The 24,821-nt window shown below is 39.9% G+C and overlaps 1 protein-coding gene across 2 annotated transcripts in view; it reads left to right on the forward strand.

Annotated features, from left to right (window-relative positions):
• The window catches only part of LOC113034806 (SH3 and PX domain-containing protein 2A-like), a 60,099-nt gene extending 39,393 nt beyond the window's left edge, over positions 1-20,706 (forward strand). Inside the window, exons 8-14 of one of the 2 annotated variants that reach the window (XM_026189864.2) lie at positions 10,660-10,773; positions 13,150-13,233; positions 15,856-15,973; positions 16,063-16,391; positions 16,541-16,590; positions 17,491-17,610; positions 17,767-20,706. In XM_026189864.2, the coding sequence (XP_026045649.1) occupies positions 10,660-10,773; positions 13,150-13,233; positions 15,856-15,973; positions 16,063-16,391; positions 16,541-16,590; positions 17,491-17,610; positions 17,767-19,695 (2,744 nt within the window). In that variant the 3' untranslated portion in view covers positions 19,696-20,706. The remainder of the gene's footprint in view (positions 1-10,659; positions 10,774-13,149; positions 13,234-15,855; positions 15,974-16,062; positions 16,392-16,540; positions 16,591-17,490; positions 17,611-17,766) is intronic. The other variant, XM_026189865.2, reaches the window with a different exon arrangement.
• Positions 20,707-24,821: the final 4,115 nt, after the last annotated feature.

Raw genomic sequence — 24,821 nt, forward strand, 5'->3', positions numbered from 1 at the left:
GGGTTAGAGGAATTTCAGACAAAACCTTAACTTTCACTTACAAGACAAGACATTTTTTTCCAAAAGTCACTTGTTGGCAAGAATGATTCAAAGTTTGACAAAGCTTCACAGAGAGACTGGAAAGTGACAGGGGTATTCCTGCAGGTGATGTTTGATGGCTTCACTGAAAGCCCACAAAGGCTGAACACACAGATTAAACGGGTCTGGCCTTCAGCGTGGCATGATAGATGGGCAGGATGTCTGCTCAACCTTCACATGGAAAAAACGTATTAATACAATACTGTCTGTCCTTCCTGTCTTTAGGCTGGAAGTAAGCTGATCTCAGGGTAAACCTCAGCAGGGACTCAGTGTTCAGATCAGCTAAATCTCCTTTATCTGGAGTTGACTCAAGAAACAGAGAGCAATCTGCAAAATTATACAAGGCTAACCCTCCAGGTTCACATTAATAATTCACCTTACATCTGTCCATTACCAGCCATTTCATTTTCTACAAATTCACTTTTCCAAGTTTGTGTGTTTTTCTGTCTGACCAGATGCAGCTTTCTGTACCATCTTTACAATGTCACTATACAATTTCACTACACTGTGTTTATGTGCTAAAAGAGAAATCATATCCTTCCTCGTTACTAAAACAGATTCTGAAGTATGATTTTACTAACCCAAAGTATAGCAACCATGGCCATTTGTCTTCAGAAAAACAACTGTAATCTCCACATTTAGACTTTTTTCTTTTCATCACTTTTTGTTTAACTAATTCTTTTAGCATTTGTCACTGAGCTGATCAGTTCTGAAAGTCATTATTAGTTAATATAGGACATCATCTAGTCTACAGTTCAGGGCCACTTTTCTTTGTTTCGTAATGCTGTAAATTCTTTCACTGAAAACTATCTCCTGTGCTTTCTCTCTGTCTTTGGAGTTTTCCAGTTTTAATACTATAAATAGCAAATGTGTTTTGTGTTTCCTGTTTGCTTAAATAAGCAAGTTCTTCCATAAAAAAACACCAAAAGGAAAAAAAAAAGAAATCTGGTGAGCAGCATTTGTTTCCACAACTATGTCAGTCTGCTGTCGCCTAAAACCCTCAGAACTAGTTTTCAGCCTTATCTCCTTAACTGCTTTAAATGACATTTTATGCCTGTGATTAAATCTGTTAATTTGTTGTAATTTAACATAGAGTAATACACCAATTCATGATTTTTCCACTTAACTGAATTAGATGTGAAAGCTAACACCAGTTTAGTTTAGTATTACACAATATCTTCAGACGTTTATTTCCCCTATCCCAACTTTCTTGGAAGGTCAGTGTTGACCTGCTGCTAATCCTCAAACTCCAAGTTTCCCAATTTGGTATGTGCAGTTTCAGCAGGAACATGTTTCCTTGTGCAAGAGAGGAAAAACACTATAATTCATGTCAATGAACCACCAAAGACATTATACAGAAAACTCGCCAACTGTTAAATGTCTTTTTTAAGCCGAAGTTGCAGCAGCAGATGGAAGACACATTATGCACTCAGAGCAATCCTCATCCTTCACATTCTTTCAGCCCAGTGTAGGAAGTAAAAATGACCATCTTTAGAAATTAACCTTAGCCTATATTTTCAGATAGCATTATTTCCTTGCATCTTGTCACAGAGGCATATGGGGATAAAAAACAGGCATGGTGATGGTATTTAAGTTACAGTAATGGCTCTAATAATAGTGTACAGAAATCTATGTCTGGAGCCAAAAAAGGTATGTCTCCCTCTCACTTAAGAATTGACCATTGAGTTAAACCAGCATTTTAAGGGGTGGGTTCAGGCACTCAAGGACTGCTGTGTCTCCCAACTCGGTGGAGAATAGAGAGCACACAAGCTGTGGGTTACAGCTTCGTTCAGACCATGAGGGGATCCTTTCAGAGACTGGGAGGGAGTGAAGGTTGTTCCTTAGGTCAGCATTAGCTCTTAAAAGTCGTTTTGTGCCATTTCTTGCCCCTCACCCCTCCTTGTACCAGAGCCACCGAGGTAATTGAAATCCAGTGTTTTATGAAAACTGGAAGTGTGTGTATTGGGCTGGATGCCTTTCCCTTGTGCTTTGATACATGATCTACTGTTAATAAATACAGAAGCTGGAAATGAATGGGGTTTTCTCCTGCTTTACTCAACAGTGGTGTCGAGTATCTGCAGGACTGCTGAGCTCCTGCATTCCTCATCATTTCGGGCCATGAAAAAAAAAAAAACGACTCATGCTGCTGAGTCTGTGTTTCACATGTTCATGGAAGATGTGGTCGAACTCTTTTGTGAGGAGTTATTCCACTGCACAAAACAGTGTGGATTTCAACTTTAATCAAGTCGAGCCTGCTTAAGTTAATTATACATTTTTGCGGATATCTGGTCATTAACAAGTGTGTCAGTCACACTGTATTAAACATGCCAATGCTAAGGAATCAAACTTGATTGATCGCATTCATAGATTGTAGCGTTGTTTTATGGGTTTTTCCTGTACCTTAGGAAAAGAGCAGAGTTCCATAAATCTAGTTACTTTGTTGCAGCTGCGAATCTGTTGTTGATTACAGTAAAAATGAAGCATGGCTCTTAAAACTGATAGAGTTTCCAGATGGTAGATACTGTATGAGAGAGAAAGAGCTTAGAAATACTGTCTGTGCTTATTGTATGTCTACATTGTGCATCTGCTCTTGAAGGGGTATAATATATACTGTAGGTTAAGTGAGACTATGAAGACAGCCTGGAAGGAGCATCTGTTTACATAAATAATATAGAAATGTGTCTCTCTGTAGCTATTTTCATCTTGAATTTCTGTATTTACATAAAATAATCTAACCTAAATTAATGAGACATCATCTTTATCTTACATTTTTTAATATATTGTTTAAAGTTAAAAGAATGTGCCCCCTTTAAAAATTGTTTATTTAGTTATTGTTGGCGATGAGGAAGTTGATACCACTCTCATCCATGTCTGTTCAGTATTAATCTACAATGAGTACCAGGTTAGCTTATGTTAGCACAGTGACTGGAAATGGAAAAACAGATAGCTGGTTTTGTCCAGCTGTAAGAAAAAGTCCAACTACCAGCACCTGTATATTTAACGTTAGTCCTACTGTGTTCAATCCTTACCAAAACTAAAATGTAAACATAAAAAAGTAACAAATGCATAGAAATGCAGATTCCAGGAAATAAAAAGATTTTTTGCTAGGTCTTTACTGCTACCGCTTTTAGTTGCTAGTTGTTTTGGGGTCTTTCAGTTTTGTCTTCAGTAACTGCCGTGCTGGGTTGAGATCAGATGACTGACGGACATTGAAAAATATCAAGTTTCTTTGCCTTGTGAAACTCTTTGGTTGCTTTTGCAGTATAGTTTTGGGTCATTAACCATTTGAGTAGCATGTGTAGCCACTGTAGTATATCAGATCTTCAGTCAATAATAGTGACGCGGTTCCACTGGGGGCTGCAAAGTGCCCATGCCGTAACCTTGCCTCCACCATGTTTAATAGGGGATGCGTCATGCTTTGGATCGTGAGCTGTTTCAAGCCTTCAGCTTACATTTCTCTTCCAATCATTCTATTACGTTAATCATGGTTCCATCAGTCCAGAGATGTTTTCTGGCGATGTCTGATCTGGCCGACTTGTTCTTGAGGGTAACTGTGGTTTGCACCTTGTTGTAAACACTTTGCAGTTACATTCATGAAATGTCTCTTGATTGAGTATTCTTGACTTGGTTTGATGTTGTGACATTGCTTTTATTAACCATGAAAATGTGATCATGCACTTTGTTGGCCAGTGTTGCTGAGTTTTTTAAGGAATGTATCAGATTGTTGATTTAACCACCACTACATTTTTGCCATTTTTCTTGTAGACTTTTTTTTAGCCTAATGATGGTCTCCCTCACTTGCACACACATCTCTTTGGGACTCATTTGTTATGAAATAGCAATGGAGTAGGGCTTGCCTGCTTGGGGGGACAGCGGTCCTAGTATGATAGTGAAAAAAGGCAAAACTACAAAAACTCTCTTTGTCCAAAAAAAATATTAAGCTAACTGTAGGTAGGTTTCGGTGCAGCTTGTCAGGATTTGTCAACCAGCACAAACCAACTGCTGTCTTTAGCTTTATATGTGAAAGACAGAATTTGGGTATTTTAGACTGTCTAAATTTGTTTTTGTTCAAACAAGGCCATTATTGGCACCAAGCAGACATTTAACTTGATATGAGCAGTCTTATTTATACCTTATTTATACCTCAGCAGGCTGCTGCAGGAAAAAAACGTTATTACAACTTGTTCTCTCCGTAACATTCAGTTTTTCTTGGTCCTTGTAGTAAAATACAACACTGTAGTTAAGACAAACCATCCAGTTTCCATCTTTCCGAGGCTGTGACATTTGAGGTTGATGTCTGTGGTCACGATCCTATGGTGCGATGGTGTTATATGAGATTCCCACTAGAGTCTTGTGGTTTTAGCTATTGTCTTATGCAAACGCTGACCCTAAAATGGTGGTGGGGGGTTACAGAACTCAAATCTGCTCAAACGCTTTAAAACCTTTTTGATTTACTCTGGATGTTGACTAAATTGCTATAATCGTATTATTGAATAATGTTTAGCAAAGTGTATTGCAAGTCAGCATTTGGACATATTTGTTTTTCTTGTTTGTGGTTGAAACTTTGCAGTAGCTTTCCAGGGTTTTTAGCTTTTTATAGCAAGGCATAGAGATATGGAGGAAAGCAGGTTGTTATGCAGACCGATCAAAAAAACCCCAAGAGATAATGATACACAAGATGCACAGATGAAAACAAAGGTGTTGCTTTGCAATGTAAGTCTGAGCTCTGTGCCGTGGCAGCCTAGACAGTGGGTGGATCAGAATCTGACACATGCACATGCACATGCAAGTGTACCTGCCCAAACCCTCACATAGAAGTTTCCAGACACAAGAGGTATGCTTCTTTCATGTATTTCTTCCACATCTGTACAGATAATTAGAAGTGAAGAAGACAGTGCGTGTTACTCTGTTATGAATCTTATTTCTGTTATCTGCAATTTCACTTTTAAACAACTGAGTCTTATCCTTAACTTTCTCATTGTTCAACTTCACCGTCTGTAATTAAAATCACTGTAGTCTGAGAATTTAATTCCCGAGGGTTCTAGGTCATACAGGGGTAAAATGAAGGTCAACATATTCAGAAAACCACGTAAACTTACCAGTATGATTTCATTGAAATCTTAGTCACCATGTAATTCTGCAAGATTGCTGTCTTGGCAGCGGGAGACTCACAAAACAGCTGCTTCTTTTGTAATGACCTCAGTAAAAGGTTTATGTCACTGGGAAGAGTGTACAAATGATAACCCTGTCAAGTATGATGTTGATATTATCCAAAATCTTAGAATCAAATTCACCTCCCAGCCCTATGGAAAAAAATAGTCCAGAGGAATTATCATAAGATGACACACATGTATCAATTATAGGTGGGTTTCCTTTTTAAATCTAATAGAGTTTTTTCACCACATGGTTCCTGACAGCTGTATTTGTGTAATTTTGTGTTGCCTATACACAAATGCTACGGAGCAGTGAATGAGTGCATGCGATGAAAGATGTGGAGCAGTTTTTTCTTTCCCCACATTTCGTATAATTGCAAGCTCTCTGATATAAACCTGCCAAGGCCAGGAAATCAGCACTTACGTAATGTGTGTTTTCATTTTAAGGTTACTTTTATTGCTGCCTTTGAGGTTCAGTGAACTCAGCCTAAGCACCTGCCATGTAAAGGGATGGTTGAAAAATACAGACAAAGCCACCCAAGCCATCAGTAACAATGTGTATTCACTCAGGTCGTTTAAACTGACGCCGTGTCTTTGCACCATATTTAGATTCAGACTTGCAGCCCAACGGTCACATTTAAAGTACATTCACACACTTTATCCTTGTGGGTGCTTTTGTTGCTGTCAGTTGTCACTTCCCTAAAGTGAACCTGATATTTCTCCCCAGCTGCAAAGTAAGTGTGAACATGGCAGTTTGCAAATGTAAAGATTTTTTTCGTCCTTTGAGTAGATTATAGAGATTTTTCTCCTGCCAAGCTGACCTTTCTGTATAATGGTTGATTTAGTTTAATGTGCAATTCATGTAATTGATCTTGCCCTTCCCTGTTCATTAAACTCGGCACATCAGACTTATTTAAATGCTTTCAGTGACTTAATGAAGTATTGCAACATTTTCCTGTCATTATTTTGACACTAATTACAGTGAAATCCGCAGTTATGTTTAAAATACGGTAGAAATTTGTGATCTTCTAACAAGCTTTCAACTCCACAAAATAGGATCAACATATTAAGTCCATCTCAATGTTGTAGATGCCACTTTGTGCTTTTTTGTGGTTTGCTTTCTCAGCCTGATTTATTGACATGGGGTTTTTGCTCAAGCCAAAGCTTTGGTGAGCACATTACATGGATTGTTACATCCCTGAGCACAGGCCAGCTCAGTGTTCAGAGCCAACCAATATCCGCCTATCTAGACCCACCCTTACTTTATGCAGAACAGGCCCATAGCCCATCATGTTTTTGTTGTATAGCTAGGCAAGTTAAGCAATTAAATAAATCACCCTTGATATGAATCACAGAGATTGCACGTGTAAGTGACCAAGAGGCTTGGAAAGATTTTCTCGGTTATTGCTTCCGCAGAGAAAGCCAGTGGAAGTATTAGTCTGTCAGCAGGACATCTGTTGTTTTTCTAAATTCCAGTTTAATTTAGTGGACGAAGTCATATGGCTAGGGAGTCAATCCGATTCACTTTATGTAAGTCATCAGAGTTTGCAGTTGCCAGCATCAAGCAGATATTGATTATGTAATCATAACAACTAGGGATGCACCAACATAGGTGATCAATGTCAGAGGCCCATATTTATTTATTTATGTGTCATATCAATGTTTAAATGGCATTGGATGAAGAGTGAAACACTTTCTTTAAGTTTTCATGACATAGAATTAAGAACAAACAACAAAACAAACAAAAGTATTAGTATCAGCGTGACTCACTGCTACTTCATTATGTACACCTGTTCACCTATTCAGTCAAATGGCAGCAGCTTAGTGCACTTTGGTATGTAGACATGATTAAGATTAAGTTCAAACTGTGCATCAGAATGGAGAAGAAAGGTGATATAAGTGGTTTTGAATGTGCCAGATGGGCTGTTCTGAGTATTTCATAAACTACAGATCTACTGGGATCTTCCCACACAACTATTTATAGGATTTAAAGAGAATATATCCAGTGAGCAGCAGTTATCTGGTCAAAAACATCTTACCTAAAATCAGAAGTCAGAGGAGAATGGCCAAATTGCTTTGAGCTGATAGGAAGACAACAGTGACTCAAATAATCACTTGGTAGAACCAAGCTATGCAGAAGAGCTTCTCTGATGCTCAGCATGTTGAATCTTGAAGCAGATCGACTACAACAGCAGCAGATGACCACACCGCTGCCACTCACTTCAGCCTCACTATGGACTCACCAAAATTGAATAATAGAAGACTGAAACAACATTGCCTGGGCCATGAGTGATGAGTCCAGTTGGATTGTACGGTCAGAATTTGATGTAAACAACATGAAAGCATGGATCCATCTGTATAAAAAAAAATGTATAGGAGAGGTTTGAACCAGCTGTGAAATGGAACACTGCCATTGTCTTTATGGGTTGTCCAGACAGCTGTCAGCCATATTGGGTTCCTGTTACCACAACAAAGTGTGTGTGACAGTTTTTTTTCCATCCTTGTCAATCAAGTCTCTCATTGAGAAGCGAGACACAGTCCTAATATATAAATATACATATGTATTTTTAATGTTTTAATATGCAGAGAGGAAACGTTTGGTTTAGCAAAGACTTCAAATGATCTCTTTAGTGTATGAGGGGAGATGATAAATAAAAATGACGTTTACTTTTTTCTTAAAAGCATAAAACTTGATATAGCTGTACAGTGTAACAGAAATTGAGCCTTAAAAAACACAATTACTTGCCATGGCATTCATTTTAGTTTCTAGCATAATAAAATGTGTTTTGCATTCTTGAGGAGTTCTTGAGTGCTTCACAGGTCTCTTCTGTGATTGCAGCAACACCAAACTTAACTTCAGTCAATCTGGTGTGGAATAATTTACAAAGGCAGAATAATAGGTGGAACAAATAACCCACCTAAGAAACACTGGTGCAGCACCTTAAAAGAGCCCTGCATCAAAAAGGACAATGATGGATTCAAATACTTGAAGTGACATCAAATACGCAGTCCCCAAAGATTGGGACTGGATTTGCTCAAGCAATTGGAGACCAGTATGGTCAGCTCTGTCTGAATGTAATTTTACATGACACCATTTCCCAACAACAGCCATCTAAGAATCCTGCAACATTCTTGAGATAAACCCAACAGTCCAGCAATCTCTGCGACAATTGCAGGCAAAAAAACCTCAGTTTAAAAGGGAGAAATTTCAGGTCGAAACAGGCACAGAGAAAAAAGAAGAAAGAAAAGAAAATCAAGCCGGACCAACTTTGAACTCTTTTGGCTTTGGATATGCAAGGTTTTCTCTTTGGATGACACAGGGATACAAAATTCACGGTTCGGTTCGGTTCGATACTTTGGTGTCACGGTTCGATATTTTTTCGATACAAAAAAATGTTCATACCTTTTTAATTTGTCATTTATTAAAATTATAAATATATATTTTAACTCAAAAGTACAGTTTTTAAATTTAATGTTGCTGAAACAACAAAATAATAAAAAATAAATAAATAAATCTTTCTCGATCAGAGAGTTTATTACAGAGAAATGGCTCTTTCCAAAATAAAAGCTATACTATACGCTTCTTCTGGGCTATATTCTCAGCAGCATGTGAAACATAGCAGATCCCCATGAGGAGAATCATGTGCTAACGGCTGTCTAAATGACTCGGGTAAAGTTTGTAGCATGCGTGCTTGTTGTTTTTGTCTGCTTCCACTTGTCTTTGCACTAGGATGATGTCGGGGTAAATGTGCAGTCATATTCATTGTGTTCCCACTAGTGCTGTCAGCGTTAATCTCGTAAAAATGACTTTAACATCATAACACGGCAAATCTCTGTTAACGAGTTACCATGGATCGCCCCGTGCGTGGGGCTGGACGGCGTCAACACGTTAACAAGCTAACTGCGCTAACGCACTAGTTCCCACCAGTTGAGCATTGCATGGCACATCCGACATACTGTTATACTTTTTTCCATGACGTGCTTACCTTCAGGGTCATACTTCACATGAAAACCAAGATAGTTCCAAACGCCAGATCTGAATGAGGGTGGGGGAGGTTCAATTTTGGGTAGCGTTGAAGCAGTTGCCAAGTTGCAATGAGCTTAGCTTCTGTCTTGCTAGCTTGCGCTGCGCTCAGTGGATCTGCGCTCGACAGTACAGCCTAGACGGAGTAGTCGAATGCAGATCCACTGAGCTCAGCATCATCAGAAGAAAAGTTGATAAAATAAAATAAAAAAATTGTATTGTTCAATACATATGCGTACCGAACCGAAAGCACTGTATCGAACGGTTCAATATCGATACGAGTATTGTTGCACCCCTAGTATATATGTATGTATCCTACACACCTTGCATGGATAGAAATCCTATGATTACAGCATCTCGGACTGTAATGCATCTGTTTTCTGAACTGCTTATCTGTCTAGGGGATAGACCCTTTCCCAACTTACATTAGATGAGTGGCAGGGTAAACCCTTACCAGCCAATCACAGGACTAACACAACCACACACATTCGCACCTACAGCTAATCTAGCATGCATGTCTTTGAACTGTGGAACATTGTTGAAAGTAGCCAAAGAAAGCCCACATTGTCACAGGAATAACTATTAAATAAAAATGACCAAGGAAATGACCAAGATTATCATCAGGTTCGGTGAGGTGAGTTGGAAGTGCTGATCATTAACAACCTCCCATTGCGCCACCCTGACTGTAATCACTGACTTTCAAAACACAGCTTTGGCTAGGAGATATGATGCAAACCTGGAGTTTATAGCATGCCACTGCTAGTTTTAGGATCCATTTTTAAAATGAGCATTATTTTTTACTTTCTTCTCTCCAACTGAGGCATCTGTCATAAAGATGTAATAGCAATGCTGTCATACCCAGGAGAATGAAGTCAAATCAGCTGCAACCCTGCAAATGGATATCTTGGCTTGTAGGATCACTTCAGCAGTTTCCTGCCCACTGATTTCATGACTGATCCCGATGGAACGTAGGTCAAACAAGACCTCGTCATGGGTTGAGCCACAGCCAAGCAGTGTGTCCTCTGATGTTCTTGGTCCTGCCCTTAGTGATAGATTTCTGTTGGCAACACAATAAAATGCATCATATTCGTGTTCATTTGTAGCTGTGATTGGAGATATTTTATCCAGCTGAGGTTTAATGAGTAAAACAAAGAGGAAGTGATTAACGGGAATGTACAAATGGCATCTGTCTTCTTCTTTCATCTCTCTTTCTGGAGGCTTATTCTGTCTACTTTTTCTGGTGCAAGTCTTATCAAAGGCTCAACTTCATGAGGAAAGTTCAAGAGCAATTGCAGACCTCTGAAAACTGTTGAATTCCTTAAAGTTAACTTTAGGCTACGCTGATTTCTTGCTATCCAATTCATTGTTTGAAATGCAATTTACAACCTCTGTATGTTTCCATAGGTTGGTGGTTTGTCAGCACTGCAGAGGAGCAGGGCTGGGTCCCTGCTACCTATCTCAACTCTCACAGTGGCACACGGGATGACTTGGAGCTGGGTGCCTCTAAAGTTGGGGAAGGTAAGTAACTGCAAACGCTTCAGTCTTTGCCCACCCACACACGTTTGCACATGTAAACACAACCTCACCCACTCCACTGTACCCACACACAGAAACCACTTTTGCCCTCAATCCTCAGTCTTTGATCCGTGACAAAATAAAAATAAAAAACCTCACCGCTGCTGGTCTACGCTAACAACTGAGGCTGGGCCGGGTGAGCATGTTACTCTGTCTGCTTGCCATCATAAGCACATCAGAACAGAGTGTAGATTCAGACCTGGGTAAACATCAAGGAGGAGGGCCAAGAGAGACCAGACCTCAATGTTTCAAAGGATGTGCTGTGCAGTGCTACACTGTACAAGAAAGATACAGTGCAGTATTAAGTGATACGCCCGCCGTGTAGTGTAGCTCATGAAAGAGGCGTGTGTTTTCATTGAATAAAAATGAATATTTCTGGAGTCATGCTCTTTAAATCATGGTTATCGTTAAAGAAAGAAAGCTCTGACATGACTCACGCTATTTCATGTCCGCTTACCATTGAAGATGATGGATGTTAAGTTTCGTGAGCTTACTGGAGCCAGAGAAGGATCCAAAACAGTCGTAACATACACACCTATGAAGAGTTTGGTTTGCCAGAAATGTGAAACTGACGTGTGAAGCTGCAGACAGCATCCAACTGCCTTGATGGCCCTTTCAGATACAGTTATCAAGCCATCTACGAGCGACTAATGCTGTCTCACTCCCCAAGCATTTTCAACGTTAGTGGAGAGAGCACTTTAATCATAGACCAGAAGAGCTCAATTAGTGTCAGATGCGCAAACTTTGATCATTTTGGCAGGTATTGCAGCAACTGCAGGATATTTGTTAAGATATATGCAACATTGTGTTAGAGAAAACCCAAAAAACTGGAGGTACGGAAATAATTAAGTTGCATATTACACTTCCAAACAAACATCAAGATTTTCCAGCACTCTGGCCAAACATCTTTTTGCTGCACAACTGGTGTAACAATGGGACTCAGAATCCCTGCGGTGTTGTATATCTTATGACTCAGTGGTGGAAGAAGAGAGTGAACACACAAGGCTAGTCAGTATTAATGTTTTGCATTATGTTAAATAAGTTAAAATGCCCTTTTCTCCTCTCAGAATACAACAAATGGATAACACACAGGCGCATAGCTATATGCAAACCATGCACTCCTATCTCCTTTTTTGGAGTTATCTCTTTACTGAGTTAACCAGTAGGGGGTTTAGGAAGGACAGTCTGTCAGTGTAATTAATGTTTATGTGTCTCATGAGTCTTAGAAATGGCATGAACCTCTTAAAACAACTCTTTATCAGTTCTGCGGTCTTCAGCCGATTGTGCACAACCACATAGTCACTTTGACCCCTCCCCAAGAAAACAACAACATATTTTTCAAAAATTGGTTTTCTGATTCTGATAATGATAGTTGTTGAAAGCTCAGACATCTTCTGATTTGAGTTTACCCACTGATGGAAGCGTAAACAAACCCTCATCCTCCTTGTTTTGGTAGTAGAAAATAAGAGGAAAATAATGATACTGCCAGCACTGACACAAATGATAGTCATGTATTTCTGGGAGTGCAGCTATTTACCTTAGTCCAATATATCTGCCTACCAGTATCACTAAACACATTATTTTTGCTTTGTTTAGCATGTGCAAACAGTAAGGTGTGGAACAATAATGTGTGACTTTATGAAGACGTTTTGTGCCGAATTATTTCTTTCCTCTGAGGAAACTGGTGGGGAAAATAGACTGGCATATAGCCACCAGTAAAATGGCAAACTGATGTACTTTGGTTTTTGTGAACATTAAAGAAGTAAAATAAAATGTATTAACTGGTTAGATGCTGAGTCTTTGTGTAAAGTTTAGCTGCTTTGTGTGTATGATTCAGACTTGAAATCTTTTATAACCAAATGTTATTACTGTCTCTTTAAAATTTCTATATAAAAAGGATCTTGTTTAATGTCTGAACTGTTGGAATCATTTCCATTTTAGCCATCTTATATTTAAAATACAAGGAAATATGGACCCTTCTAGGTACACATCTCTAACCAGCTCCTTTAAGGCAATATGCGTCCCACATGCTCAAACCTAATGGGGGGGGGGGGGCTCTGTGATAACAACATGCTAATTACAAGCCACAGAGGAGATGTCTTGGTTTTTAACATTTCTTTTGTAACCTCCATCCACTCATGCTAACTGTCCACCATGTTTTGCGTTGTGGTCGTGTTTTAGTGTCCTCCATGTAGCTAATAATGGATCCATGTCATTTGTGTGTTGTGTGTTTGTGTAACATTTGTGCTTGCTCTTCATGTCTCCGTGTTTGTTTGATCCTTCCTTGTCATCTGGTCGCCGTGTGTGTGTGTGTGTCAGTTACTAAGCGACACAAGGCTCATCTGAAGAGGCTGGACCGGAGATGGACGTTGGGGGGTGTCATCAGCAGGCAGCAGAGCCGAGGTGAACTGAGAAACATGCTGCATCGCCTCCCTCCTTCCTTCCCTCCCTTCTCTTTTTGTTACTGTTGTCCTCACCCCATCTCATTTATTGTCTCTTATCACATGACTCAACTTTTATCACATGCACATATTTGTTCAGGCTTGCATTCTGCATTGTCCTCCAGCAAATGCAGTTATCACGAGCCACAATCCACAACTAACCACTAACTGACGTTAATATGAAACGGGCCTGGAAAGCAAAGGTGAAATCAGCAACTTTATATACACTAATTATTGATGCTAAGCTCAAATTATGCTACAAAATTGCTCCGCGTAAGCGTTTTTATTAAAATTATACTCCGCATGCCAAAGCCAATCGTCTCCAAATCACAGAGGAAAAAAAAACAAAAAACTACCCACTCATCTGAAAGTAGTTGCGTAATAGACTTAGGAATGCCTTATGCTGCAGTTTAGAGCCATATTTTACGTTTTATGAGCAAATGAAGCGTGTATGTAGATCTGTAATAAGTGTGTGTTCTGTCAAAGTGTGGTACAAACAGACATTTCTCTCCTGGTTTGCTGCAGATAGCAACCAGTATTGACTGATAAACAAAGAGTCTTATTAATCTTCCACTTAGTTTGCGAGCAAACTTGCACATTCTTACCGCAGCCAGGGGTTTTCTTCACAAGAGATGCATTTGGATGGCTGACAGAGGAGCACGGATAGGCTATTGAGTTCAGCCCAAACTTTGCACTTGGCAGTGCATGCTGCTCTCTAGAGTGGAGAGAGAGTAGTTTCCACCCCATGACTGAAATTCAGCTTTGCGTTTTGTTTTGTTTTTTTGCTGACTCCACATGAACACTTTATAACACCGATGCATGTTGTGGTTACTATAACATCTGATTCAGAATTTCCCTTCATTGGATATTGTTGAAGACTGTTTGAAAGAAGTTGGTAAGAGGCAAACGATTTAGCAGCCCCAACACAAAGTGGCCGGAAGAACCAGGGAAAAGGAAAATAAAGCATTCAGAAAATATCCTGTACCCAACGAGTTTGAAAGGACTTACTATCCCACAGCCATTTAAGCTGCCTACACAACCTTGGAAATGGGTGGAGAAAAGGAAAACAGAATAATTTGTTACCACAGTGTTGATTCCTGTGAACCAGCTGAGAAGACGGCATACAGAACAGCACTTTTTTTATGTGCTCCTCTCTTTTTTTATGAGCACACCTCTTCTCCTTGTGTTCCCTGTGTTTAGACAGGAATTGCCATAATGACAGGAAATGATGACTTGGCTCTGGCCCTCGGCCTCATGGGAATGCATAAATCAGCGTGGTGCCTCTGCTTTCTGTTATGTGCTGAGTTAGGAGATACTCCCTGTCGAAAGGACAAGGACACTAGTCCTTAAGACACTAGTTTGACCCATGTGCTGTAGTTTCCCATTGTCATGTTATAGAACTAATTACGTTCTGTCAGTGGAGCTGAAAATGACCACAAGGTTTTTATTCTTGGCTCTATTTGAGTGGAGCTGCATGATTCACAGTTCATAATTATGCTTATGTGATTTATACTGCACTTTTTCACTGCCTGAAACATTTCGTCTCACTTTGGGCAAAAACTTTCTTCTGATTGGCTGTCCCTCTAAAACAGAAGGTTTGAAAGAGGAGGCTTCTGTGCTGAGATGGCCCCGCTTAGTGTATCTGCTTTCACTTATTTTCATACAGAACCAAGACTAAAATATACGTTCACATGCCAATAAAGCATTTTAGAATATTATTTTGCCAACACTGGCTGCAAGCAGAATATTTCTTCAAGGGCTTTGCAATAAATAAATAAAAACTATATTCTTAGATTTAGCTGGAGCTAATAGGAGCTTCATGCAATCTGAGGGGTTAAATCAAGCAGGTCAGTTGTTTTTTTGTTTCGTTTTTTTTAAGTTGGCCTTTCTGTGTGCCTCATTTTCTCTTTCCACAAACTGTTTCTCTGCATTGCTATTAGGATTTGTTTTATCTGAACTTGGGCATTATTCTTCTTACAGAGATATATTCCTTCACTTACATGAAAGCACTGCTATCACGTGTGCATAATCACTGTGTATATTTAGTGCTATTTTAAGCAATGCGAACCTATCCTGCACCACCAGGGTGCCCCACTGCTCCTTATTTGTGCTGGGAATCAGACTGAAACTCATAATCCATTACCAGTGATAATGATGCAAACATTCCAAGTTACAATGGGTTTTATTGCTGTGTGAGACATTGCTAAACAGTTGCTAACACTGCAGCACATCTGTGTACGTTAACGACATGAATTAATTATGTCCTTTAGTTATTTCTTAGGTTGATAAAGAAAAATTTATAGACAAATCTCACGTGCCATTTGAGCCATACTCACACATCTGCCTGAAAGCACATCCAGTCTGTTTCATCTCACAGGTCTGGTGTATCTCAGGGTAATCTATCATTATATATTGCTTCATAATTTAATGTGTCATCTCATTACTGAAGTGTAGTCATAAAAATACAAGTCTATAAAAAGATTTATAGATTATACAGTTTTCTGTCTTGTTTTTTGTTTCCATTAAATATTTTGTTTTCGGAGATCTCGTTGCTGTCAAAATCTGAACTCATTCTCTTTTGCAGAAGAGAAGTACATAACAGTGCAGCCCTACTCGAGCCAAGGGAAAGATGAAATTGCTTTTGAGAAAGGTGTCACTGTGGAGGTGATTCAGAAGAATCTGGAAGGCTGGTGGTTTATCAGGTACAGTACAGCTCTCCTTACTTGCTTCTGACATTTTTTTTTTTCATTCTACACAATTTTATCATTTTCTCCTCCAACTTACTTCACAGGTACCAAGATAAGGAGGGCTGGGCTCCAGCGTCTTACCTCAAAAAGATGAAGGATGACTTCTCTCCCCGTAAGAAGACTGTGACAGGCCCAGTGGAGATCATAGGAAACATCATGGAGATCAGCAACCTCCTTAACAAGAAAGCTTTAAGTGAGAAGGATGTGCAGACTGAAGGTGTCCCAGAGAGTCCACAGGTCGCCAGGAGGGAGATAAGCTTGCCAATCCCCTGCGCTGACGCCAGCCCTGTTAATGCCCCACAGGATGGAAACAGCAAAGCAGAGCCTGCTTCACCCGCTATAGCCAGAATTGCCCCACATCGGGTAGAAATTGGTTAGTCATGCCCCTGACATTTTTTGTCATAGTGACTTGAATATTTTCAAATGTGGGCAGATATCTTTTGAATCTATGATATATTGACGTAAAGCAAATTCATTAAATGTAACCAAACCATGTGTGATTTTTCTGTTATTTTCTCACAGGTTCTCCCATTCTCAGGCAAAAACCTCCTCCTCGGAGAGATGCAACCCTGGTAAGAGTGATGATATTTCAGTCATCCATCTATCCCTCTATACATGTAATTATTATTTTTGGTTGATAAAGGTCAGAAAGCGTGAAAAAATGGTGTTAATAATAAATGTATACAACTTGTAAGCAATTATGAATGATTTTGATCATTGTTGAAGAACAAACTGGTAAATCTTTACTTAAAAAGACACATCACAGGGAAAATGTTACTGCATTCATCTCTAGGTAATGAGTGTGCATGGGACTTTGTTACTCGTGACTTTTCCTTCATACAGACATTTACCAACATACAACAATGTGTAATTGAAGAAGTATTCACATTGTTTAATTTAATGTCCTGTTCATCTACCAGCATATTTTAATTTTTAAAGATAAAAGTACCCATTCTGATAAAAACAAACAAACAAACAAACAAAAAACTCCAACCCTTATGAAAGTGACACTGATTCAATATGTAAGCACTCTGTAGAGCAGCGGACCCCGACCTTTTATGCGCCACGGACCAGCCATACAACAAAATAAAACAGTCCCGGTACCAAAAAAAGGAGATTTATTCATAACACATGGGAAAAGACCCAGGAAAACCGTGTTAACGATAAAAACAATAAAAAATACCGATATAAAGCCCTGAAAACCATAAATTTGACACCCGAGCCTCAACTCTGTTACCAAACGACTCACGGACCGGTACCAGTCCGTGGCCCGGGGGTTGGGGACTGCTGCTGTCGAGGATAATGTGTACTGCTGGAAACACTGTATTATTTATTATTATTATACATTTAAATTAAGTGGAGAAAAAAACTACTATTAGCGTCTTATATGTAGGGGTTTGAATATAAACTAGAAATGAAATTTTTTAATCACTGACAATAAATCTAATAGAACCCATTTTGTATTCATGTAGGGATTTCAGTTGCCCTCTCCTCCAGAGCCCCCTACAGTTGAAGCAGAGTATTACACCATTGCAGATTTCCAGTCCTGTATATCTGATGGCATCAGTTTCAACGGAGGACAAAAAGCTGAGGTAAGCGCTCTTTATTTTAAGGCACAAGATTACCACAAACATCAGTCACATATCTCTTGCTCAATAGCTCAATAACACCTCTGAAATTAAAATGTGTAAAATGGCTTCAAATAAAGACAAAAATATACTTTTTTTTTCTTTGGAAATGTGTTTTAGGTCATTGAGAAAAACTCTGGTGGCTGGTGGTATGTCCAGATAGGAGAAAAGGAGGGGTGGGCTCCCTGCTCCTACATTGACAAACGTAAAAAACCCAACCTGAATCGTAGAACAAGCACTTTGTGCCGCCCAAAAATTCCACCTCCAGCTCCACCTGTCAAGAAACAGGACTCGGTGGAGACTGCACCCCCCAGCAGCCCTGGGTCTGAGGCCCCAGAATCTCCTGTGTCTCCTGGTAAGCCTGTCTATGAAGAGCCAGAATATGATGTCCCTGCCATTGGCGATCTGGACCTGGAGTCTGAGTTTGAGTTTCTGAGAGGAGAAAGTTCCTTGGTTGATGGAAAGAATGAGGACACTTCCTCAGAGAAGGGCTCTCACATGTCTTCAAAGCCTTCACCAGCCTCATCACTCCACAGTGCCTCCTTCAAGATGGGTGAGTCATTTGAAGATGGCCACGAGGCAGAGGGAGAGGCCGAAGGTGAGGAAGAATGTATCTATGAGAATGATGGCTTTCGACCATTCAGGGAGACCCCAGAGAGGCAGTGCAGCAGGGACTCCAATTCCTCCAAGACAAATGTCTTGTCACAAAATGACAAGACTGCACACCCAACATCTGGTGGACGGAAACCTGCAGGTAATAAGCTCAAGATTGACTTGAATGGGAGCTCATTTTCAACCAAAACTGATGAGGCATCCAGTCCAAAATCTGCCTCCACTGAGTCCACCCCAGATCTATCTAGACCTAAGAAAGACCAGGAGGAAAGCAAGCCATCCTCATCCACCAAATCTTCCTCTAAGCTAAGGCCAGTGGTGAGGCCCAAACCACAGCTAGCAAAGAGTTCCAGTGCAGAGAAGATGGACATCAGCACATTAAGAAGGCAATTACGGCCAACGGGACAGCTGAAGAATGGTACCAAAGCTAAAGGTGAGGACTTGGAGACTGCTTCAGTTATCTCCTCTGAGGACTCCTTCTCATCTCAGAGCACATCAGATCTCTCCTCCATCTATTCTAAAGGCAGCCGAGGAGACTCTGACCTGGAAGGTTGTAGCCTGTACCGCACCACAGACCCGTACGAGAAAGTCCAAGAGTCTGAGCTTAGCTTTCCTGGTGGAGTGGAGGTGGAGGTGCTGGAGAAGCAGGAAAGTGGCTGGTGGTATATTCGCTGGGGAGATGCAGAGGGTTGGGCTCCAACTTATTACCTGGAACCTGTCAGGCCACAGGATGACACGGCAGGATCCGAATCCGATGGCACTCCGACTAAACCTGGAAGCCTTAGCAAGTCCAACAGTCTGGAGAAGAATGAACAAAGGGTGCGCGCATTGAATAATATTAACCAAAACCTAAAGAAGGTCACTCCACCCATCCCCTCCAAGCCTCCAGGTGGTCTCTCCAAACCTACGGGTTTGTTTGGCGCGTTCAAGCAGAACAGCATCAAGCAGCAGCAGGTTGTCAGACCGCAATCTGTCTTCATCTCAGCCCCCATCAGAGACGGTCCCAGCCCTGTTGGCTCTCTCAGGAGAAATGAGTCTCTCAACTCAACAGATCACCCACGCGCCAGCCCCACAGTGCGGCGCAATGCCTCCTTTGGCACTGTGCCACGCAGTTTGGCACCAAATAACATAGCACTGCCAAGCAGGAACAGATCTGGTACTGGCAGCTCTGAATCCCTTGGTGTCAGCTCTCAGAAGAATGCCCTTCCTGTATCTACAGTGAAACCCAAGCCCCATATCATCCATAACAACCTCAGAGAGGTTTACATCTCCATAGCAGACTACCCCGGTGATGAGGAGACGATGGGATTTCCTGAGGGGACGAGTCTGGAGGTTCTTGAAAAAAACCCCAATGGGTGGTGGTACTGCAAAGTTCTGGACAATGGCAGACCAAGGAAAGGATGGGTGCCCTCAAATTACCTCGAGAAAAAGCACTAGCACTCGTGTATGGAGCTGGCAGAACTCTGGACATGCGTGTAAAGACTACTCTAACAGACTTATTTTGTAAAAAAAAGAAAGAAAAAAAGCTAACTCCCGGACATTAAATCCGGATTGAATTCCGGTACCTTTGCCAAAGCGAGCACCCCCATCAAATTTTAACTTTGTAATGAAACAATGCATCTGGTAATATGAATCTACATGATAGAGTGCCTAAGACTTTGCATCAGGAACAATATATCGGGACTTAACTACAACCAAAGACAACACCAGAGAGTGGAAGAGTGAGTTAACGATATTCTCCAGTGGTTACCTTTAACTTGAAATAAGACGTCATTTTGTGTCTGCTCCTCGAACCCCTTTCTGTTAGTTTTTAACATAATTTTATTAAACACATTTTAAGAACTTAAAGCTTACTGCATGTTTGAAATGATTCATTATACTGACGATGCCTTGAGCTGTTGAAATTAAACCTTTTTTTAATTGTTATTTTTTACAGTATTTCCTAAAGAAAATCTCTGTTGTTGCCAAAGCTGCTTTGTGTTAGTAAAATTTTGGTGCTGCATGTTTTTTTTATATCTCTTTATACTGTATGTCACCTTCATGTGAAATATTTTATCCATTTAATTATGTAATTTTGTCCTCATGAAATAATTTGCAAGCATTTTCTCTCCCTTAAAGTTCAAAACAGTTACAGCAGAGCTCCCTTAACTTTTTTTTTTAATTTCAGAGGCAAAAGCTCAGTGAAAATGTTGTAAATTCATTACTTAATAATTATGTTAATACATGTTTTATTATTACAAAGGCAAAAGTCATTTAAACTTTTCTAAAATGAACTGCTCTATTAATTATAATAACATTTTGAATTTCTGCTGGGCAGTAAATTTGACAGTATTCCTTTTTTGGGGGGACGCTCACCTTCTCACTTTTGTTTGATGTTAACTGTTTGATCAGTGATGATAACTAAAGTGCCAAAAGAATTACTTTAATAAATGCACTTTTGAACATTCATTTGTTCTTTCATCTGTTTTTTTAAATTTAATTTAATTTTAAAATTTTACCTGTACTTGCTGTTTTCCTACTTCCATGGTTCCCAACATACATATAAAAAGAACATGGCAGCATGGAACTATTTTCTTTGGACGGATGAAACTAAACATATCAACACAAACACCTCATACCAATTGCCAATTATGGTGGTGGAGGGGAAATGAGTTGGTTTATTTTGCTGCCATAGGACCCAGGCACCTGATCCCTGAGTCTATTGTGAACTCCTCTGAATACCAAAGTATTCCAGAGTCAAATGTGATGCCAAGCTTGGCCAAAATTGAGTCATAAACAGGACAGTTTACTTTTTTCAGCCATTCTGTTGTAGAATGGAAAGAAAAGAAAAGAATCAAGATGTTGCAGTGGACCTTTCAAAGTCCAGACCAGAATTTAAATAAAATTATATGCTGGGACATATATAAATGTTTCAAAGAACTAAAGAAGGGTGGGCCAAATTTGTTCATCAGCACTTTGAAAGATTGCTAAACTCATACATAAAAAGGATCCTTTCAAGTTATTGCTGCTAAAAACTGTTCTAAAGTTCTTTGAAAACGGTCTTTTTCACAAAACTGCATTATTGAACAGCATTAATTATGTAAAATGGGATGTACATATAGAATTCTGATACTCCTTAAATGCTGCTAAAATGCTTCATTTTTAATATTTTCTGTCTCATTTTTTTAGGACCTATCAAGGAAGAAAAAATAACGAGTCATCTTTCACACATTTAAAAAACTGATATTGTTGTAAAAGTGATAAACCAAAATGAGATTATTCCTGTCTGCGTTGCAGGTGTGTTTAGGGGCACTTCTTTATTGTGAGTGAATGTGATCATTATCATCTGAGCAGATTGAGAGCTAGAAGGGCACACTAAGAGGACATCCTCTCCCAAGGCCAATACCTTGTTTCACAAAAGCATTTTGATTCGGCACCCACTCACAAAAGTTTTTTTCTCTTAATACAGCTCTCCACCAAGTTTCATGAAATTCTGGTGGGTAGTTTTTTTTGTATAATCCTGTTAACAGTTGACAGAAAGTATGATGAAATTCATTACCAGCCATAATCACTGGCAATAGGATACCCCTCAGTTCTCTTTCCACCTTTAACTTTGTAAAAGATCTCAGTATTGGATGTGTTTATATCTAGTTTCATTCCACATCTGCATATATCTATAGCTCTAATACAGCTCAAGTGTTTTACCAGCCAGATGATTTCATTCAAATAAATTAGATCATCCTGGGCTGCTTAGGATTCCATTCATTTCTAATTGACAGCAGCACTGCTTTAGGAGAACCTGCACGTTTGACATTGGCTTTCATTCTGCGGTTGCTGAGCGACTTAATTTAGCATCAACTCGCAAAGCAAACGTTTAAGTTACCAGTCTGGAGACGTATAATATGATCGCCTTCAGCTGCAATCAGAGAAACACCAAATCAAAACACTGGAGTGGTTTTCCAGTGTCAGACTCTGCATATTTCATATATATCGGATTTGATTCCGGAATTGTAATAAGATTTACCGCCCACAGGAATTTAATGTGGAATATGTCCATCCCACTGTTGAGACTCGTGCAGTCATTGGCTTGGAACTAATTGTGGATGTCCATTCATCATCTTTATAACAAGTTAAATGTGCACAATTGCATGCATGTTTATTTACATGCATGCAATCGTGGCTCAAGAGTTGGGAGGTCGCCTTGTAATCGGAAGGTTGCCGGTTCGAGCCCCGGCTTGGACAGTCTCGATCGTTGTGTCCTTGGGCAAGACACTTCACTGTTGCCTACTGGTGGTGGTCAGAGGGCCCGGTGGCGCCAGTGTTCGGCAACCTCGCCTCTGTCAGTGCGCCCCAGGGTGTCTGTGGCTACACTGTAGCTTGCCATCACCAGTGTGTGAATGTGTGGGTGGATGACTGGATGTGTAAAGCGCTTTGGGGTCCTTAGGGACTAGAAAATATACAAACACAGGCCATTTACTTGTGAATGCAAATGATGAATCACATGGGTAAGACAGGGAGAAGAAGGGAATGCATTACACCATCGGGGACTTCAAATTTAAAAGCGATGTGTCCCTCATTGTGTCACCACAAGTATCTGAAAACTAGCTGATAGTTTATGATGATGAAATATGGAAAATGTGATTTATAGCACCTGGAAAGAAAATATTTGATTAACTATATATATGTAATGATTAAAGAATGGTACTAGAATCTATATTTATGGCCAATGGTCAAAATTGATTCTATAAAATGAGATTCTTGTCAACCTACTGCCATTACTATTTATAAAAAATGGACTTGCCATGTATTGACTGAGTTTTTGAATGAAATATTTGTTTTTTTCAAAATGCACTGAAAGCTTTTTAAATCATACTGTCTGTGTTTTCTGCCCGGTGCATAAGATGCTGGACATGTTTCTGGCCACTGGATGGCAGCAGTACTCAGCATCTTGGTGCAGACAAAGCACTGCATCACTGTGACCTTCACCTGTGCCTTCATCAGCTCAATAATTACTGTAAGGCTGAAAGGACTCATTTGATATCAGGGACTTTAAAACAAAAAAATTGCAGTTTTTAAATAACACTTTTTAGAGTCTGTCCCTCGATGCCACCAATCTGACTGAGGAAAAGACTTTTACATCACACTGAATACCAAAAGCTGCTTAGTGCCTCGGCTACAGCAGAGGAACAAACACAAACTCAGACTGTCTGATGTGTAGTTAAAATTCAAAATCGATAGTGCCTTGCCTTCTTGGAATACAAATTTAATACATTAATACAAGTTGATAGTTTGCGCGTTTGACCAAACAGCTGTCTAGAAGAGATACCATAACACAGCTCAAACACGTCTGGCAAGCCCTTAAGCCTTCACAAGGCCCACAGCCAGGTTCACTGAGAGGTCTGAGTGGAAAGTCTGTGTGTACACAGACACCAGCGAGATGTACTGTATTCATGTCACTTTCACAGTACCTGGTTGTGTATTTCCCTCTCACCTCTGAACACACTGCTGCCTGTTTCATGTCCGAACGTCGCAGGCTGTATTTGTGCCTATTGGAGTGCAGCTTAAAACCTTGCTGCATTAGAGCCAGGCCTGCAGGGTAGTAAATAACAGATGATGTTCACTCTGTCCAGGTCTACATACCACAACTCTAAACAGTTTCCCTGTGAGTTATAGCCGTTTACTAAAAGCCATTGCCTTTGTTATTCATATAGTATATGGTGGGATGTTAGTCAAGTATACTACTGCAGAGAATGTTTGTGTTGGGCGCCTTTTTAGTTCTCGAGCTATTGCCTAATTTGAATTTTCATGTACAAGAGGTAAATCTCCCACAAATGAAACATTTGTATAATGTATATTTTGGGAAAAGGTAATGGCGCTAATGCACTTTCATTCCCCGTCTGTGCAAGATTGACTTCTTTTTTCCTGCTGTGCATAAAACAGAGAAAGCACCCCGGCAGTTAAATGGAAATGGTCAGTTTTCACTCTTTATTGTATCGAAAGAATTGCTCTGTGTGCTCTTTTCTTTTCTTTTTTTTTTTTGGTCATGTTATACAGTCATCGGAAATAACAGACAAAGAGGAAAGCCAGTGATTTAAATTTTATTTAACAAACAGAACATAATTAGCGAATTCAGAAACCACAAAGTAGCCCAGAAAACCAAAATAAAGAGACAATTTTCTTGTCCAAAAATACACAATGCCCATCTTCACGTACTGCCTCATTCGGATTAGTTTGGTCACGTTTGGGGGGAAAAAAAGAAGCTCTCGGAATCAACAGAACTACTCACAGGCCACAACACGGTTTAAATACGCTCAATTAGGAGAAATATAAATTACCAAAAGGTAAAGCTAAACAATTCCAACTTTACATTTGATTTTCTCTTATTTGGCCTTTTGGGAAACTGATGAATAGAGTGATACCACTCTCTTATCTGTCTGGAGATGCCTTTCTACAGAGTCGGGTGAGCTGCAACAAGTACCTCCAAAAATATCACACGGCTGCAATCAAAGTGTACAAATTACACCATTCACCACTTTTCCAGAGGATGTGTGACAGATTTGGCTGCACTATTATTTGGCAGGGAC

This window comes from Astatotilapia calliptera, chromosome 13 (genome assembly GCF_964374335.1).
Source record: "Astatotilapia calliptera chromosome 13, fAstCal68.1, whole genome shotgun sequence".
Taxonomy (NCBI): Eukaryota; Metazoa; Chordata; class Actinopteri; order Cichliformes; family Cichlidae; genus Astatotilapia; species Astatotilapia calliptera.